The sequence below is a fragment of the Melanostigma gelatinosum genome (assembly GCF_949748355.1).
Source record: "Melanostigma gelatinosum genome assembly, chromosome: 5".
Lineage (NCBI taxonomy): Eukaryota > Metazoa > Chordata > Actinopteri > Perciformes > Zoarcidae > Melanostigma > Melanostigma gelatinosum.
Window position 1 is genome coordinate 29,461,826 of NC_136638.1, and position 14,333 is coordinate 29,476,158.

A 14,333-nucleotide genomic window follows, 5' to 3' on the forward strand; every position below is an offset into this window, starting at 1 on the left:
CACAGGGAGATAGGGGGAGTCACACAGGGAGACAGGGGGAGTCACACAGGGAGACAGGGGGAGTCACACAGAGTGACAGGGGGAGTCACACAGGGAGACAGGGGGAGTCACACAGAGTGACAGGGGGAGTCACACAGGGAGATAGGGGGAGTCACACAGGGAGACAGGGGGAGTCACACAAGGAGATAGGGGGAGTCACACAGGGAGACAGGGGGAGTCACACAGAGTGACAGGGGGAGTCAGGGGCGGACTGGCCATCGGGGATACCGGGGGAATCCCCGGTAGGCCGACGGGGTTTGGGCCGGTCTCTGACATCGCCGGCCCCGACTATATTATATGCTTCACAGAACACGTTCAATTTACTCTACTACCGAAAGTCAATAATCAGTGAAAACTGTATCAACAGTATAGACTGACATTATACTACTCCTCGCGATCCGAGGACGCCATAGCACGGCTGGACACTACGGTGCTTTTAAAAACTTTTCTCCATAACCGCGGTCTGCGCCGTGCGCTCGTGCCGGGCGACGGTCGGGGCGGGGCCGCGGAGGTGCGAATGGCCGCCATAGACCGGCGAAATACAGGGGCGGCTCGACTGTCACGGCGTCCATGAATCGAGAAGGACTTCTTACTGGAACTGAAACGATGTACTGGGATTCAATTCTTTGTCAACAAAGAATTTGGTAAGTGACAAACTGCGTTTGTTTTTTTACATCTGCAGTAACGTTTTTATGAATAATATTTGATGGCTCGTGCTCTTGTGTGGTGGAATGCGTGGATCCACTGCAGGTCTGCTGGATTGATGTGCTTTGTTGTCATATGAATATATGTGACTGGTTCTTATGACTTTGTGGCTGTCCTTGTGTTAATTACGTTGATTTGACCATGCGTTGTCAGTTATTGACGTAGCGTCCCGTCACGGATTCATGTATCTGCAGCTTGCGTCACTCGCTCAGAGACAAGCCGTTTTGAGTGCGAGCTAGCAGCATGGCACCGGTACCAAAACGTAAATCCTTTAAAGGTGGAGCTGAAAAGCTCAGGGAGAAAAAGAAGAGATATCTGGAGGAAGGTGCATCAAAATATTTAAAAATCTCTGACTTATTTGGGAAACCACCGACTGGTGACAGTGTTATGATGGTAACTTGTGGCATTGACTTGGCCAATGTTAGCTTGCTTTTCACAGATGAGGTAATGTTCGGCTACAAGCTAGCCTAGCTAACGTTAGCTAGATAAATGATAAATGTCCAAAATTGAGACCGTTATGATCTGGTCAAATAAGCAAGCTGGCGCTGTTCGCATCATCGAGATTATCTAATTTAACATGTTAGCCGTAGTTACTTGCTTACAATCGATGAGCAAGCTATCCATGGTGGTAGTTGTAAAGAGGGCAATCTTATCATTTCTAATAATTTATGTCAAATAATGTTTAAGTTAACCAGCTCTCAACAGCACCTGGAGGCTTTTATGTTGATGGCTACTCAGACAGATGTTTTGCAGATGCTGGACAGTGAGAAAATCATAGACGGTGTTGCAGAAAAGAGTGAGCTGCTGCAAAAACTACTCGTGTAGTGAGGTAATAATAACACATGAGTATACTGATATTGTTTTTTATTACTATGTGACTATAATGCACCTGGGCTGGCAGAGTTAGTTTAGGTTCTGTTACTTAACTTATTGTTTTGTTATGCACCTTCAACACCCCTACACACACACACACACACACACCCAGCATGCAACACTACTGATACCACTGATGTTCACACCCCATCGTATGTTCTGTTCATTTCAATATAGTTCAAACTAATTCTACCCTCTGATTCCAGTTTCTTTATTGTGTGGTCTTTCTCTGCTGACATTCATTCCTTAAGGCTCTGTAGTTATACGTATAACCATCTGATACTAGCCCAAAGTTCAGCATATTCATCGAGCAAACTACTACCTTGGAGTGTTATTTTATTCAATGTGTCCATCCAGGCAAATTGGTGGATCCAAATGTTATTAAAAAAAACATATATGATGTAATTTCTTTGTAATCATCGAAAATAATGTTAAGTGTATGGGTATTTTTCCAAGTAGGCCACTGACATCGATACGTGCGATGCATTGAGTGGGCCGGTCTGACAGTAAACTCCCGGGCCACTTTTTTCCCCCAGTCCGCCCCTGGGGGGAGTCACACAGGGAGATAGGGGGAGTCACACAGGGAGATAGGGGGAGTCACACAGGGAGACAGGGGGAGTCACACAGAGTGACAGGGGGAGTCACACAGGGAGATAGGTGGAGTCACACAGGGAGACAGGGGGAGTCACACAGAGTGACAGGGGGAGTCACACAGGGAGATAGGGGGAGTCACACAGGGAGACAGGGGGAGTCAGACAGGGAGATAGGGGGAGTCACACAGGGAGATAGAGGGAGTCACACAGGGAGATAGGGGGGTCACACAGGGTGATGGGGGGTCACACAGTGGGGCTGCATTGGAGTCCGCTGGAGTTGTTCCCCTGATGTTCATGAGCTCATCTCTGGTGAAAGAGCTCAGAGTATCACACAAAAACACAAAACAATGAGCACCAACACACCGAGGCAGCCGTCTTGAGGTTATACCTACACAACATACCCACACGTATACACACACGCACCCACGCACACACACGTACACACTCACACACACGCGCACCCATGCACACACACAAACACGAACACTAACACACACACCCCCACACACATATACACAAACAGCTGAAGCCTCAAACCTCCAGCTCACTTCCGGATCGACGTGCTGACGTCACCGTCCGTACGTCAGTGTGCAGGAATGTGCGGAAACTTCTTCTTCACTTTTTTCTTTCTGCGCTGTTTGCTCGTCGAAGATAGAAAAAGTCCTGAAGCCGGAAACAAGTGAATGAAAGTGGATCAAAAGACCCTCAGACTCGGTGAGTTCCTCCCCGGGGTTTGGTGCTCATTGTCCGGGTGTTTGTGACTCCGCTGACCGGTGGTTAGTGAGAGCGGAGCAGCGGTTGGTAGTAAAATGGAGGCGTAGAGTCGATGAAGAAGAAGGTCGCTGTCCGGGGCTGATCAGCACCAAGGATAACACACGACCAGCCGGAGGACTCGTAACACTTCCATCCTCAAGTTAACGTTAACTTATATCGAACAAAAACCTGCTTTAGTACTTTATAAGCACTTTAAATGTACTAATGTAAAGGTCGCTCTTTTTAATCACACTTCTGCGCTTCCGCAAACTAAAGTTTTCTGAACCTGAAATGGTCTTTAAATCACAGTCACGTTGTGAAATGTACTTTTATACACATATATTTACAGTTATATAACGTTATAACTTTAAGTATCTTTATTCAGGTTAAAACACATTATTTAGAGTTTAGTCCGTAAACGTTCAACCCGTGTTTGTTTATCACACTTTCACTTTTTTAATCTTTAACCGACTTTAGATTGAAAAAGTCTCAAAGTTTAAACAGCTCGATGATAAAGTTTGTTTTATTAAAGATAGTTTGTGTGTTTACTTTCAACGTCCTAAGTTTAACGTGTTTAAGAGTGAATCTGTTCTCTTGATAACTCTCATCTTTAACTCTTTAAAGTAAGAAGTTAGTTTACTGTGAGCTTAAACTATAAGTTTAAACTATAAGTTCACTTCTTCTTAAAGTTTTCTAACTTCTGAACGTTTGTCGCTGTCGACTGAACTGTGGTGCTGTTTCAAAATGGAGGACAACCGTCTTCACTGCTCAGTGGGAAGACACATGTATATTTATACATATTAATATACACACAATATATATACATATATGTACATATGAATATATATTATATGTGTACATATGAATATATATTATATGTGTACATATGAATATATATTATATGTGTACATATATATGCACATATATATATATATATATATGCACATATATATATATATATATATGCACATATATATATATATATGCATATATATATATATATATATATATGCATATATATATATATATATATATGCATATATATATATATATATATATATGCATATATATATATATATATATATATGCATATATATATATATATATATATATGCATATATATATATATATGCATATATATATATATATGCATATATATATATATATGCATATATATGCATATATATATATATATGCATATATATATATATATATGCATATATATATATATATATGCATATATATATATATATATATATATGCATATATATATATATATATATATATATATGCATATATATATATATATATATATGCATATATATATATATATATGCATATATATATATATATATATATGCATATATATATATATATATATGCATATATATATATGCATATATATATATATATGCATATATATATATATGCATATATATATATATGCATATATATATATATGCATATATATATATATATATGCATATATATATATGCACATATATATATATATATATTAGTACAATTTGAAGGTATCTTCTCCACGTTTTGTTCTAAATGTATTTTACCGATTTAGTTTATGAAATCAAATATATAAAAGCTAATAAATGCTGATATATTAATATAGATCTACACTGTGGTACCTCTACTTTTATAATAATGAAGTGATATATGTGTATATATACAGTATATATCAAAGAACTTTTAAAATGCTAGTTAGCTCAGTTTGTCTTTACTGTGAAGCCATAAGAAGTTTAATAAGAAGTTTAATGAGGATAAACATGTTTATAAGAAGTTTAAATGTATATTATCAATTGTTCTGTTGTTAATTAACAGCTCGTCTGTCTGAACTCTGACTGCAGCCTTAATTAAAGCCACTACATAGAACACCATAAACTATTTAGCATTTATAATGATAAAGACACCTCATTGTTTCTGTCTTCGTCGTCCTCTCTGCAGCTTCTCCTTCCTGCCGAGTTGAAGAGCTTAAACCAACATGGCCGCTCAGACGGTGTTCTCCATGGAGATGTTCCCCGTCGGCGTTCCTCTGATGGAGGACGCTCAGAGCGACATGCCGAGGAACACGCTGCCGGCTCCTCAGCTGGTGATGCTGGCCAACGTAGCGGCAGTGACGGCGGCAGAGAGCTGCGGCGGTGACGGTAGCGCGGCGGACGAGAAGGAGATGATGGAGCTGAAGACGGTGGGATGCAGCTACTCGGACAGCGAGGAGGAGAACATCGTCAGGTCAGGAGTTATCCCACACCCGATCATTACTCAGGAGGAGTTATCCCACACCCGATCGTTAGTCAGGAGGAGTTATCCCACACCCGATCATTACTCAGGAGGAGTTATCCCACACCCGATCATTACTCAGGAGGAGTTATCTCACACCCGATAGTTAGTCAGGAGGAGTTATCCTGCACCTGATAGTTAGTCAGGAGGAGTTATCCCACACCCGATAGTTAGTCAGGAGGAGTTATCCTGCACCCGATAGTTAGTCAGGAGGAGTTATCCCACACCCGATCATTACTCAGGAGGAGTTATCCCACACCCGATCATTACTCAGGAGGAGTTATCTCACACCCGATAGTTAGTCAGGAGGAGTTATCCCACACCCGATAGTTAGTCAGGAGGAGTTATCCCACACCCGATCATTACTCAGGAGGAGTTATCCCACACCCGATCATTACTCAGGAGGAGTTATCCCACACCCGATAGTTAGTCAGGAGGAGTTATCCTGCACCCGATAGTTAGTCAGGAGGAGTTATCCCACACCCGATCATTACTCAGGAGGAGTTATCCCACACCCGATAGTTAGTCAGGAGGAGTTATCCTGCACCCGCTAGTTAGTCAGGAGGAGTTATCCCACACCCGATAGTTAGTCAGGAGGAGTTATCCTGCACCCGATAGTTAGTCAGGAGGAGTTATCCCACACCCGATCGTTAGTCAGGAGGAGTTATCCCACACCCGATCGTTAGTCAGGAGGAGTTATCCCACACCCGATAGTTAGTCAGGAGGAGTTATCCCACACCCGATAGTTAGTCAGGAGGAGTTATCCCACACCCGATAGTTAGTCAGGAGGAGTTATCCCACACCCGATAGTTAGTCAGGAGGAGTTATCCCGCACCCGATAGTTAGTCAGGAGGAGTTATCCTGCACCCGATAGTTAGTCAGGAGGAGTTATCCCGCACCCGATAGTTAGTCAGGAGGAGTTATCCTGCACCCGATAGTTAGTCAGGAGGAGTTATCCCACACCTGATAGTTAGTCAGGAGGAGTTATCCTGCACCCGATAGTTAGTCAGGAGGAGTTATCCTGCACCTGATAGTTAGTCAGGAGGAGTTATCCTGCACCCGATAGTTAGTCAGGAGGAGTTATCCTGCACCCGATAGTTAGTCAGGAGGAGTTATCCCACACCTGATAGTTAGTCAGGAGGAGTTATCCTGCACCCGATAGTTAGTCAGGAGGAGTTATCCCACACCTGATAGTTAGTCAGGAGGAGTTATCCCACACCTGATAGTTAGTCAGGAGGAGTTATCCCACACCTGATAGTTAGTCAGGAGGAGTTATCCCACACCTGATAGTTAGTCAGGAGGAGTTATCCTGCACCTGATAGTTAGTCAGGAGGAGTTATCCTGCACCTGATAGTTAGTCAGGAGGAGTTATCCTGCACCTGATAGTTAGTCAGGAGGAGTTATCCCACACCTGATAGTTAGTCAGGAGGAGTTATCCTGCACCTGATAGTTAGTCAGGAGGAGTTATCCTGCACCTGATAGTTAGTCAGGAGGAGTTATCCCACACCTGATAGTTAGTCAGGAGGAGTTATCCTGCACCTGATAGTTACTCAGGAGGAGTTATCCCACACCTGATAGTTAGTCAGGAGGAGTTATCCCACACCCGATCGTTAGTCAGGAGGAGTTATACTGCACCCGATCGTTAGTCAGGAGGAGTTATACTGCACCTGATAGTTAGTCAGGAGGAGTTATCCCACACCCGATCGTTAGTCAGGAGGAGTTATCCCACACCCGATCGTTAGTCAGGAGGAGTTATACTGCACCTGATAGTTAGTCAGGAGGAGTTATCCTGCACCCGATAGTTAGTCAGGAGGAGTTATCCCACACCTGATAGTTAGTCAGGAGGAGTTATACTGCACCTGATAGTTAGTCAGGAGGAGTTATCCTGCACCCGATAGTTAGTCAGGAGGAGTTATCCCACACCTGATAGTTAGTCAGGAGGAGTTATCCTGCACCTGATAGTTAGTCAGGAGGAGTTATCCTGCACCCGATAGTTAGTCAGGAGGAGTTATCCTGCACCCGATAGTTAGTCAGGAGGAGTTATCCTGCACCTGATAGTTAGTCAGGAGTTAGGTCAGGAAAGTGTTACCTGTGTGTCAACTCTGTGTGTGTGTGGTACAGGTACAGTTACGACAACCAGAACTACAGAGAGGTGTGTATCCTCGAGTACCCCGAGTCTCCCAGCCCCAACATCGTTGCCGTGGTCGTAGGAAACGACGTAGAGGAGGAAGGGGTCAAAGCTGAAGACCTGTCCCGTCACACTAAGCCCCGCCCCTCTACCTGCACTAAAACACCTGAGCAGGTCGTCGAACGTCCACGCGTCCCCGTTGCCGTGATGGAGACCACCAAGAAGAAGAAGCCCTTCCACTGTAAGCCGTGTCACTTCCAGGCCCAGAACGAGCAGGAGTTCGTCAAACACCTCGGCACTCACGGCGCCAGCAAGATGATGGTGGTGAACCGGGTCGAGGGCAGGAGCAAGACAAGGACCAAGGACGCACCCGAGAACCAGGAACCGTCCGGAGGGGAGGCGGAGAGCGGCGAGGAGGCGGCGGCAAGTGACGTCAAAGGGCTGATCCGGTGCGAGCGGTGCGGCTACAACACCAACAGATACGACCATTACATCGCTCACCTGAAACACCACAGCAAGGAGGGGGAGGACCACAGGTAACGCATAACACAGGTGACCTCACTGTTCTCACCTCTGGTTGTACCTTCAGATGGTTAAAGACGAGTGCTGCTGTGTCTCTGCAGGGTGTTCAAGTGCACTCTGTGTCCGTACACCACCGTGAGCCAGTACCACTGGAGGAAACACCTGAGGAACCACTTCCCCAGCAAACTGCACACCTGCAGCCAGTGCTCCTACTTCTCCGACCGGAAGAGCAACTACATCCAGCACATCAGGACGCACACAGGTAGGACACACCTGTCTCTTGTCTTTGTCTCTTCCTGTTGCACCTGACAGGGGTTTAAAGTCTTGATGTATGTGTTGTACAGGTGTCCGTCCTTTCCAGTGTCCCTTCTGCGACTACTCCAGTTCTCAGAAGACCCACCTGACCCGACACATGAGGACTCACTCTGGTCAGTCGTCCATACTTGAGCCCTGTAACATTTGTCTTCATACACACAGGAACCTGTACAGGTTAATAATCATATGAGACCTGATCAGTACTAAGCTCAACCCTCAGGAATATGTTTTATCTAGTGCTGGGCAAGTTAACGCGTTATTATCACGTTAACGCATTCATTCATTAACGCCGACAATTATTTAATCGCGCGTTGACGCAGCGTTTTTTATTATTATTAAGCGGACATTTTTACAGAAGAACCGGGCAGCGAGCGGTGAACACGCCCGGACACGGCCGGACCGGAACCCCGTTCACTCCGTCACCGTCGGTCCCTCCTGTCTCACACACGCACACACGTCTCGTTACAGGATCCAACGTGAATATTAAAATACATATTGTGTGTTTTTAAATGAACATATAATCGCGAGAGAACAAACTGCTCTGAACTCAACTCTGTATTAGCATAACTTCCTCATGCAGGTCACTGCCACGCTACAGACTACAGGTTCACGCTTCACCTACACTCCCCTGGGTCCTAAGTCCCTCCAAGTACAGCTTCCTATCACCCTCTATGTCCCAAAGTACATTTATCACAAATACCACACATATTACGGTAATCAGCGTTATTATGTGTCTGACCTAAAGACCAAAAAAAGCAAAAAAGAAAAGATGATATTATTGTTTTAGAGTTTTTAAAGTGTTTTGTTTGTGATATGTACAATAAGCATCATTTCGTATCACTACTGAGAATTTAACAGACATAAAAACATGACGTAGATAGGTTTGCAGTTTTCAAGAAGGATATTTAAATATCATCTCTTACACACATGAAGATAAAGTTATGAACACCGGCTGAATATCTATGATCAGAATCATTATAACTGTGTTATAACTATATAAATATATATGTATATATACGTGTATATATATATATATACGTATATATATATATACGTATATATATATATATATATACGTATATATATATATATACATATATACGTATATATATATATATACATATATACGTATATATATATATATATACGTATATATATATATATACATATATACGTATATATATATATATATACGTATATATATATATATACATATATACGTGTATATATATATATATATATATATACATATGTGTGTATATATATATATATACATATGTATGTATGTACGTATGTATATATACATGTGAACATAAACCTATAGACAATGGCATGAGTTGTAAGTGGTGGTAATAGTGTAGTATAACTTATTAATTGATCATCAGAGTGACGGCAGAAAGAAGCTGTTCCTGTGTCTGGTGGTTTTGGCGTACAGAGCCCTGTAGCGCCCTCCAGAGGGGAGGAGGTGACCAGCTTGTGTCCAGGGTTTGAAGGGTCTGCAGTGATCTTTCAGCCCATTTCCTGACTCTGGAGGTGAACAAGTCCAGGATGGAGGGCAGGCTGGAACCAATGATCCTCTCTGCAGACCTGACGGTCCGTTGCAGTCTGTTCTGTCCTGTTTGGGGTCCGATCCAAACCACACAGTGATGGAGGAGCAGAGAACAGACTGGATGATGGTGGAGTAGAACAGGATCAGCAGCTCCTGAGGCAGGTTGAACTTCCTGAGCTGGAGCAGGAAGTTCAACCTCTGCTGGGCCTTTTTCCTGATGGTGTTGATGTTGGGAGCCCACTTCAGGTCCTGGGAGATTGTGGATCCCAGAAACCTGAAGGTCTCCACAGCAGACAGTGTTGTTGAGTATGTTGAGGGGGGGGGGCAGTGTTGGGGGGCTCCTCCTGAAGTCCACTGTCATCTCCACAGTGTTGAGCTTGTTCAGCTCCAGGTTGTTCTGACCACACCAGAGGACCAGCTGTTCAACCTCCCGTCTGTACGCAGACTCATCACCGTCCCTGATGAGGACGAAGACCGTTGTGTCGTCTGAGAACTTCAGGAGTTTAACAGACGGGTCCTCTGAGGTGCAGTCGTTGGTGTAGAGGGAGAAGAGCAGTGGGGAGAGACCACATCCCGGGGGTCCAGTGCTGATAGTCCGGGTGCTGGACCACATCCCTGGGGGGGTCCAGTGCTGATAGTCCGGGTGCTGGACCACATCCCTGGGGGTCCAGTGCTGATAGTCCGGGTGCTAGACCACATCCCTGGGGGTCCAGTGCTGATAGTCCGGGTGCTAGACCACATCCCTGGGGGTCCAGTGCTGATAGTCCGGGTGCTAGACCACATCCCTGGGGGGTCCAGTGCTGATAGTCCGGGTGCTAGACCACATCCCTGGGGGGTCCAGTGCTGATGGTCTGGGTGCTGGATGTGGTCTTTCCCAGCCTCACCTGCTGCGTCCTGTCAGTCAGGAGGTTAGTGATCCACTGACAGGTGGAGGCTGCACAGTGAGCTGGAGAGTTTGGGTGGAGTATCTCTGGGCTGATGGTGTTAAACGCTGAGCTGAAGTCCACAAACAGAACCCTTCATATGACCCTTGGGAGTGGAGGTGTTGCAGCATGTCGTGCAGTCCCATGTTGACTTTATTACAGTGTAGCAGTGGTCCAGTGTGTGTTTGTCCCTGGTGCTACACTTAATATGTTGTCTGTATTTTGGCAGTTCTTTGCTGAGGTTTGCTCTGTTGAAGTCCCCAACAACAATGAGCAGGGGGTCTGGGTGTTTGTGCTCCATGTTGTTGATCTGCTCAGTCAGGTGTTGGAGAGCCTCGCTCACACAGGCCTGTGGTGGGATGTAAACACCGACCAGAATAAACGAGGAAAACTCCCGCGGTATATACTTCATATAGCAGTACTTTCAAAATAAAAGTGCACAATACACTACTTTTGAATTCATTATTGAACTTTGCGCATAACAATGAGATTAATCGCGATTAAACATTGTAATCGTTGCCCAGCACTAGTTTTGTCAGATCCTGATCCTGAACATAGTCCAGTCAGAGGGCTGGACTTGGGTCACCTTACTTGGACTAGAGTCAGACTGAAGTCTTAACATATTGACTGGTCTAGAACTCTAAACACAAAGTTTAGGACTTGATATTGACTTGGGGCTTACTTTTCTTGACTTAGGACTTGCCCGTCTCGACTTAGGACTTGCCGGTCTTGTCCTTCAATTATAGGATGGGCGGTTTGATCCCTGGCTCCAATAGTACATGTATATGTCCATGTCTTTGGGCAAGACGCCCCAAATTGCTTCCGTAGGCCTATGAATGGGAATGAATGATTAGGTAGTTCTGATGGACTTACCCGTCTTGACTTAGGACTAGACCTAGGACTTGTCTGACCCGTCTTGACTTTGAACTTGCTGGTCTTGAGTTGGGCTTTACTGGATGGTGACAGCCAGAGGTGTGGACTCCAGTAATGGGACTTACACCAGAGTCAGACAGGAGTCATGAATTTGATGAGTTTAGACTCAACAGAATCCAAAAGACTTGACAACTTGTAACTCCAATGATGACTTCATGAGTTGAGGGGCACAAAATGACCTGAGACACACCTAGTAGTAGTAGCAGTAGAAGTAGTAGCAGCAGCAGCAGTAGAAGTAGTAGTAGTAGAAGTAGTAGCAGCAGCAGCAGTAGAAGCAGCGGCAGTAGTAGTAGAAGTAGTAGTAGCAGCAGCAGTAGAAGTAGTAGAAGTAGTAGCAGCAGCAGCAGTAGAAGCAGCAGTAGTAGAAGTAGTAGCAGCAGCAGTAGTAGAAGTAGTAGCAGCAGCAGCAGTAGTAGCAGTAGAAGTAGTAGCAGCAGCAGCAGTAGTAGAAGTAGTAGCAGCAGCAGCAGTAGTAGCAGTAGAAGTAGTAGCAGCAGCAGCAGTAGAAGTAGAAGTAGTAGCAGTAGAAGTAGTAGCAGCAGTAGAAGCAGCAGTAGTAGAAGTAGTAGCAGCAGCAGCAGCAGCAGTAGTAGAAGTAGTAGCAGCAGCAGCAGTAGAAGTAGTAGCAGCAGTAGTAGAAGTAGTAGCAGCAGCAGCAGTAGAAGTAGTAGCAGCAGCAGAAGTAGCAGCAGCAGAAGTAGAAGTAGTAGCAGCAGAAGTAGTAGCAGCAGCAGCAGAAGTAGTAGCAGCAGCAGCAGCAGTATAAGTAGTAGTAGTAGCAGCAGAAGTAGTAGCAGCAGTAGAAGTAGTAGCAGCAGCAGTAGAAGTAGTAGCAGCAGCAGTAGAAGTAGCGGTAGTAGTAGAAGTAGTAGTAGCAGCAGCAGCAGCAGTAGTAGTAGAAGTAGTAGTAGCAGCAGCAGCAGTAGAAGCAGCGGTAGTAGTAGAAGTAGTAGCAGCAGCAGCAGTAGAAGCAGCAGTAGTAGTAGAAGTAGTAGTAGCAGCAGCAGCAGTAGAAGCAGCGGTAGTAGTAGTAGAGTTCTTGGCTGTAGAAACAGGTGATTGTTGAGGTTCTCGTCTCTCACTTTAAACATGTTTGTGTTTGTTGCTCTCAATGAAGCGGTCGCTTTGGATTAACATGGTAAAGTGATTCTTCATGTGTTGTGACTTCCTGTGCCGTGACTTCCTGTGCTGTGTACCTGTCTGAAGTGTTCACACCAAAGCAGATCAGTCTGGAGACACACCTCACACTTGTATAAAGCAACATTATGAACCCTGTTTGACACTCCGTGTCTTCAGACTGATGTGTTCTGGTGTGGACAGGAAGCTTCCTGCATGACCTGTCTTTGGTGTCTCACCTGTCTCACCTGTCACATTATCCTCTGCACCAGTTTGACTCTTGGCTTCCTTTGTGCAGGTGAGCGTCCTTTCAAGTGTGAGAGTTGTAACTACCTGGCAGCCAACCAGCACGAGGTGACCCGCCACGCCCGGCAGGTCCACAACGGCCCCAAACCGCTTTCCTGCCCGTACTGCGAGTACAAGACCGCCGACCGCAGCAACTTCAAGAAGCACGTGGAACTCCACCTGAACCCTCGACAGTTTCTTTGCCCTCTCTGCAAGTACGCCGCCTCCAAGAAATGCAACCTGCAGTACCACATCAAGTCCAGGCACTCCGGCTGCGACGTGTCCGTGGACATCTCCAAGGTCAAGCTGCGCGTCAAGAAACCCGGTGCTGACGGTGCAGAGGAAAACCAGGACTCTGGTGCAGGCAAGTTTGACAATTCATCCGGCGTCGAGGAGGACTTTGACATGGAGGACGAGGGCGAGGACTCGAGTCCCATCAATCTGTCAATCAAAAAGAGCAGCCGACCCAGCATCGCCCAACCGGTTCAAACCGAAGAACCTGACAAGCCTCCGAAGAAATCCAGTGTCACTGCTGAGAAAGAGAAACTACAGAAAGTAAAAGAGAAGGTGGAACCGGAGAAAAAGGTCACAACGAGGCAGAAGAAGACTGAGAAGGTCAATGAGAATCCTCTAGAGACGGAGACAATAACTGCTGCTGTTAATACAGACAAGGTGAAGAGACGAGTCAAGAAAACAACGGTCCAGGACCAGACGGAGACGGATAAACCAGACCAACAAAGACTAGAGGAGGAAAGAGAAGTGAGGCAGGAAGAGAAGGTAAGGCCTGAGAAGGGGAGAGGACATCAGAAGAATGATGGCACCGGAAAGGAGAACAAAAGCCTCAACAAGCCGAGAAAGTCTGGATCAAAGAAGTCAGAGAAAATACCCGAACATGTGGTTGAAGCTCAGCAGAAACCGGTCAGTCCTGAGAAAAAGGAAAAGGTGGTGAAGGAAAAGGCTGCCAAGAGGAAAGCAGCGGAGGCTCTCGACCTTTCCAAAAAGTCCTCGTCTGAGACGCCATCCAAGGCCAGACGGCTGAAAGCCGGCGCTGCAGAGAAGCTGCAGGTGAAACCTGCTTCAGAAGACACTAAGAATATAAATGATGCCGCTCCGACACCACAGAGGTCCACCGGGTCAGACAGGACCAGGTCATCCCCTGTAAAGCAGAAGAAGATCAGGAACACCAGCAAGAAAGCCACAAGCCTTCAACAAACTGTGGATCCAGTTAAGGACCAGAAGACTTCAGTTCACAGTCCAGAAGCATCTGCTGAGCTGGACCACCCGAAGAAGACCTCCACTGATGAAAC

General features: G+C 45.4%; 1 protein-coding gene across 1 annotated transcript in view; it reads left to right on the top strand.

Annotated features, from left to right (window-relative positions):
• Positions 1–2,788: 2,788 nt before the first annotated feature.
• Positions 2,789–14,333, top strand: part of rest (RE1-silencing transcription factor) — a 13,047-nt gene continuing 1,502 nt past the window's right edge. The window contains exons 1-6 of the mRNA XM_079269384.1: positions 2,789–2,924; positions 4,923–5,207; positions 7,377–7,919; positions 8,007–8,167; positions 8,250–8,333; positions 13,040–14,333. The exon at positions 13,040–14,333 is cut by the window's right edge and continues 1,502 nt beyond it. Coding sequence (XP_079125510.1) covers positions 4,960–5,207; positions 7,377–7,919; positions 8,007–8,167; positions 8,250–8,333; positions 13,040–14,333 — 2,330 coding nt within the window. The 5' untranslated portion in view covers positions 2,789–2,924; positions 4,923–4,959. The remainder of the gene's footprint in view (positions 2,925–4,922; positions 5,208–7,376; positions 7,920–8,006; positions 8,168–8,249; positions 8,334–13,039) is intronic.